This window comes from Salarias fasciatus, chromosome 12, assembly GCF_902148845.1.
Source record: "Salarias fasciatus chromosome 12, fSalaFa1.1, whole genome shotgun sequence".
In the NCBI taxonomy this organism is placed as follows: domain Eukaryota; kingdom Metazoa; phylum Chordata; class Actinopteri; order Blenniiformes; family Blenniidae; genus Salarias; species Salarias fasciatus.
In genome coordinates, this window is record NC_043756.1 from 26,403,605 (window position 1) to 26,409,604 (window position 6,000).

Below are 6,000 nucleotides of genomic sequence, written 5' to 3' on the forward strand. Positions count from 1 at the left end.
GGAAAGATTAATTAAAGAGATGAACGGTGGATGCTGCCTGTGCGGCTGGTCGAGGAGTTCTCACAACACAGTCAGTACGGTTGTTTGTGGCTGTCAGCAATCCTGATAGTGTGAGAAATCAGTGTCAGCATGACGGCTGTTATGATTGACAGCCAACAATTAGCAGTCGGTACAAAATGCAGCGTTTAATCTCACATTCGTTGACACGCAAACGATGGCTTGCAGTGGTTTACCAGGAAGTGAAATTCCAAACCACGTCCTCCTTTGACTTTTCCTCTTCATTTGAGCTGTTTTCTGGCTGCTGATCCAAGAAACCCTTCTGGGTGTGTGTTTATACACAGTGGTGCTCGGAGTCCATGAAAACATCCTAACATTTCTTTGAAATCCTGCATCTCAGAGTCTTAAAGGAAGTTCTTAGCTCGAAGGAAACTTGCAGCGTGAAGAAAAAGCAGAGCGTACTGAAGAATTTACACTGATCCGATGGTGCATAGACGAGTGGAAAACACAAACAATGCTAAAACCACAAATACCAAAATATCAACAAGTTAAGAGTAATTCAGTAAAACCCAGACATGGAATACCTAAAATCATCCAAACCCAGTGTCTTCATGAAAACTGCGACAGGTGGTCTTATAATCCAGAACAGGAAGGTAAATAGACCTGCCTTTGTTTGAGCAGCACTTGTCTTTTGCATTTTCTCAGTGATCGGTCATCTCTGCTTTCATGAACGCCGTTCTCTCGGGTGTTGAGCCGGATTAACACAATCGTGGTTAATTGTCACAGAAGCAGTCGGTGGGGCTCATTTACATGATCAGCTGGGGCGGCTTTATCTAAGTCTTAATACAATTCAACACATTTGTTCCCGAAAACTCCATTGATAGATCCATTGGAGAGATCCAACATAGTATCCACATCTCCAGGAGTAGGAACGCACACACACACTAATGCTTGTGTGTGTGTGTGTGAATCCAGGCCTAGTGAGATGTTCGCTCTTTACAGTGACGTAACTGGATTAAACACCGTGTCCGTGATGGATCGGCACATCATTAGTTCAATACTGGGAGTGTCACATTTAATTATCCGTTAAAGGCTTTAAATTTGTCGGACAGTTCGCGAAGCAGAACGGTCTAAATGACGCGCTCGCATCTGAAAATGAATTACAGGGAGAAACTATTTTCTCAATTTGTCCAGGAAACACACTAATGAAGATGGATTCAGCACTTAACTTTAATGAGTAACTTTTTTTTTTTTTTTTGCTTCATCAGCGCTTCGGGCTGCAAGACGTTTCATGTTTAGCATATAGCATCGCTAGTGTGTTATAAACAAGACTCTGTAGCATGTAGCTCAGATTTACATACTGAGGAACATTTAGCTTACTCTGCTGGTCCAAATGTCTCTGCTGACGGGAAGACTTTCTGTAGAACAAGACCGAGAGTTAAAGAAACATGCAGAGTTAAACTTAACATGCTGAACCACGGTCGAGTTGAGACTTTCGACTGTTCCGGTTGGTGTTGATGGATAGAATGAGAGAAAAGCACAGGTGGACAGGTTGTGGGGAGGAATTCAAACTCTGGTGAGGGTCACAGGGTCAGGATTCTATACTCAGTTCAACAAATGAAAATCTACTCGCTGCACCACAAGTCAACATGTGTTGATTTATGGATAATTTCAGTGAATTTGTGACTTTTTGAAGAATGAATTGTTATCGAACACTAAAACACTAATTTTATATCACTTTCACAACAGACAAACCATGAAAACCTGAAAGTCAGTGCTGTTCACGCTGTCTGCAGGTTTATTGTCTTTAACAGACAGATGAGGCTTCACACACCTCATATTCCTGTATAAGGACAAGGAACTTCAAGTTTAGATTTATGAACACTGATCTAGATATGTAAACAGCAAGAAGTATTGAGCTTGTGATCACAGTAAAATAGGGAACAAATCAGATTTCAATCTCAACTCTTGTAGCGTGAGTGTAAAACATCGTCCGCCTTGTTGCCTCTTCTCATTATTATGTAAACTGCTGGTTTATAATTACATTACGTCTCTAGGACATGATTAACATTCGGGGAGCAGATTCAGAAAATCAATTTAATTGATTGAAGGAGGAGTTTTCTTCTGCAATGACGTGTTCTCTGTGTATTTCCTGTGTGCCTCACAGTGTAAGTTGGTCAAGGAACAGTGTAGCAGTCATTGATGGGCTGGATGTATAAATCATATTGTCATCAGCATATAGATATACATGAGTCACCTGCAACAAAGGTGCTGGGATGCCTTTAAAACTTTTTTTTTTAAAGACGAGATTAATGACAGCAAGACAATAGTCACCAAACTGAACTCATCTGAAGTCAGACTGATACTGGATGTGTCCTGTATGTCTTGTTGCAGGTACTATGTGTGTGTGGCCATCCTGATCTACTTCCTCCCACTGCTGGTGATGGCCTGTGCTTATCTGGTGGTGGGATTGACCCTGTGGGCCAGTGAGATCCCTGGAGACTCCTCGGACCGCTACAAGGAGCAGCTGATTGCCAAACGCAAGGTAACCGGGACTGGACGTAACACCTCATCGGTGGAGCCAGTAGCTTTAAGTATCATATAGTCCAATAAAAGTTTCTTTCCTCTTCATGAAGCAATGAGTGTCATGTTTTCAGTCCTCCCACCTGGAGAACTTTCAGCCGAACTTCGTCTCCTTGTTTTCTGTTTTTCCGCCACGTCCCACATTTCTCTCTTTTTCACCCTCATTTCTCACCCTCTGTCCTCCAGGTGTGTTCACAGACTCGGTGTTATAGTTTCTTGGGAGAATGATGTAGACATTTGCACAGACATGTTTCTGCAGCAAGAACCGGAATGACTGACTTTTTTTTTTCAAAAACTGTCAAAATAATCTTTGAATCTTATGCTGCTGATCAGTGTAGAGACATTCAGCCTCAGATAATTAGAGTCTTTGGGACAATTCCTAGACCTCATCACACAGTGTTTCAAGTAAAAATATTCACAAATGTATCACATTTAGAAAATGTCTGTTTTCACCAAAATGGCCAAATTGCTTAAAAGTAGCAGTTTGCTTGCCTTCCCAGTCAAATACTGTGGTAATGGAGGTTCTTCTCTGGAACCCTAATTCTGTTTTCATATCGAAAGCTAGCTAACTAGCATTAGCCTCAAAGTCATGCTGTGAGGGTGAGATTGCAAACACATGTAAAATGAAACAGCTCGATATTTCCCTCTATTTTGCAGCTAAAAGTTTAATCAGAATTGGCATCTTGTTGAGCTAACAGTCATTTTGTGTAGTAATTGTTTGGTTTTGAGAAAGATGGTGTATTTTCCACATATACTCAAAAACAAAGACAAACTAGAGTTGAAATATAAAAATTATTATGACTCGATTTTACTGCTCCAGCCAACTCAAACTGACATCAAGTAAGATGAGTTTCAGATCAGTTTTACGATGAGGCATGTGAGCAGTCAAGTAACTAAAAAAAAAACAAGCGTGACATATTGCCGAACATAGTCATTTAGAATCGCTCATCTTTGATCCATTCAGTTTGAACAGCAGTTTAACTTAGTGAAATAACAAATCAATCACAGTTAGACTTAAAAAGTGCAAATGGATCATTTCTGGGAAGCTCCAGTGGACATTAATTAAAAACAAATGTAACACACTTGGAAGACTTCCCCTTGAGTGCTATTTAATGTCTTTATCCTCGATTGCAGTAGTTACCAGCATGCAGGATGCAGAGCTCACTGTTCGTCTCCTTTAATGAGGCCGTCTGATGCACATCCACGCCACACCGGCCCGTAATATATTCGCTACATGTCAGTGAGCGGTGTCTGTTATTGACAGTGCTAATGACGCGTCAGTGTGCGCTACGCCTTCGGTTCGTCAGGCAGAAAGTTCAGAGCAGCCGAGCTTTACAGGAAGGACTTGTAGCCACTAGTTTAGCCACTTATTAAAGGAAAGGAAAGGAGAGAGCAGCGTCTAAAGGGGAAGCAATCAGAGCTGAGCACAGAATACTCAACACACTCATAACAGCAAATGTGATTGGACACATTGTATAAGGGTGAGATTTTTCTGACAAAACCAGGAGTCTGGAGCCTTCATGACTAAAAGAGCAGTTTTTGCCACTACGTTCAAGCTAATCCGTTAGAACCAGGTCAGACACAAGAGTCAAATGTACAAAATCCACACAACTAAAGGAAAGGTCAAACAAAGATCACAAAACCAAGAAACTACAACAGAAAATGCTAGATTTAAGTCAATAACAGCATGAACTCAAAATGAAAACATCAGCAAACATGTTTTCGGTCGTCTTTATTTCTGAATCTGTTTTTTGCACAGTGCCATTGTACTCAGATTCCTGGTGTTTTCGCAGCTCAAACCACCAGAAGGGTTATTTGCATCACTGAAGAGCTCCCAGTTTGTAATTTTCCAGGCTTTCAGTTTTTTGTGTTTCAGCCTGAAAAGGCACAGAGACACTGATGGCATCCACAATGCAGCCAAACTACAGAAAACAAAGGCATAATTCAAGGCTTCTCCCTGGTTCCAACAGACAGCACATCACCCCTATTCCTTACATCTTCAGAAAAGACGATGAAAGGCGATCGGGATGCTGTGTGTCACTCTGCAACCAAAGATGTAATGTTGCTGATGAATGCCTGGCGTCCAACAGGTGGTGAAGATGATGATCGTGGTGGTGTGTACGTTTGCCATCTGCTGGTTTCCCTACCACGTCTACTTCCTGGTGTTCCAGTTCTTCCCTGAGCTGTTCGAGGAGACGTTCATCCAGCAAGTCTACCTGGCCATGATGTGGTTGGCCATGAGCTCCACCATGTACAACCCCATCATCTACTGCTGCCTCAATGACAGGTACACACACACACACACACACACACACACACAGTCTCGTATTTCTATCCTTGTGGGGACCTTCCATTGACTCCCATTCATGTCTAGCCCCTAACCCTGACCCTTACCCTAACCCTAACCCACACCACAACAAAGCCTAACCCTAAAGAAATGTTTTTGCACTTTTACTTTTTTCAGTAACAACAACATGGTCAAGAAAACACTGTTTCTCCTACTTAGGACCGGAAAAAGGTCCCCACAAGGCACGTCGTTTCACGTTTTGCTATCCTTGTGGGGACATTTGGCCCCAACAAGGATAGAAATACGAGAACACACACACACACACACACACACACACACACACACACACACACACACACACTGACCAATAATCTACCCAACACTGTTTTTTATAAATAGTGTAAATGGCAAGGCCGTCCTGTGATTTCAGCCCACGAGCCATTTCTCTGAGGCTAAATCTCTATTTTCTGATGCAAGGCGTTTTTTTCATTTCTCTTTCCAAACACCTGTAGCACAGTCGCATCGAACTCACACCTTCTCTCACCTGTGTAGCGCTGACAGCACCAAAGGAAAGGCGGGAAGGCCAGACAGTGGATCGGACAGGGTGTACTCGATAAGAGCCATGCAACAGGATTTTAATCAGGAACTGAGCGACCGCTTCCTGAGTGTGTTTATTCATGTGGTCCCCATTGATGGTGTACGAGTGTCCAATATTGTGCAGAAAGAATGATTCTGTTATCACTTCACTCTTTCCTCCCCTGGTGAAGTGTTTGTTCACACTATTCTTAACCTCGTGGATTTTATGGTCTTTCTTCTGCAGTGCCCTGCAGACCTCTGACTCTCTAACAGAATGACAGGTTGTGGGGAGGAATTCAAACTAACAATCTAATTTTGTGTGCTTCCATTATTATTGTTTATTGTTTGATGTTCTCTGAGCACGGGTGAAGTTTCAGAACAAAAAGAACCAACAGCACCTACTAGTGGCCCCACAGGAAACTCAATCATTTCGAGTGTTTCTGCCATTTTCATGTAATCAGACATCGCTTTCAAAATGTTTCCGTGTAAATGCAAAACTTTTCTAACAATGAAAATGAAAAACGATGTGTTTTGAAATGTTGTGGTGGGAGCAAGGC

The 6,000-nt window shown here is 42.1% G+C and overlaps 1 protein-coding gene across 1 annotated transcript in view; it reads left to right on the forward strand.

Moving 5' to 3' along the window:
- tacr1a (tachykinin receptor 1a) overlaps positions 1-5,721 on the forward strand; it is a 55,034-nt gene extending 49,313 nt beyond the window's left edge. The window contains exons 3-5 of the mRNA XM_030104311.1: positions 2,392-2,542; positions 4,671-4,867; positions 5,688-5,721. Coding sequence (XP_029960171.1) covers positions 2,392-2,542; positions 4,671-4,867; positions 5,688-5,721 — 382 coding nt within the window. The remainder of the gene's footprint in view (positions 1-2,391; positions 2,543-4,670; positions 4,868-5,687) is intronic.
- The last annotated feature ends 279 nt before the right edge of the window (positions 5,722-6,000 follow it).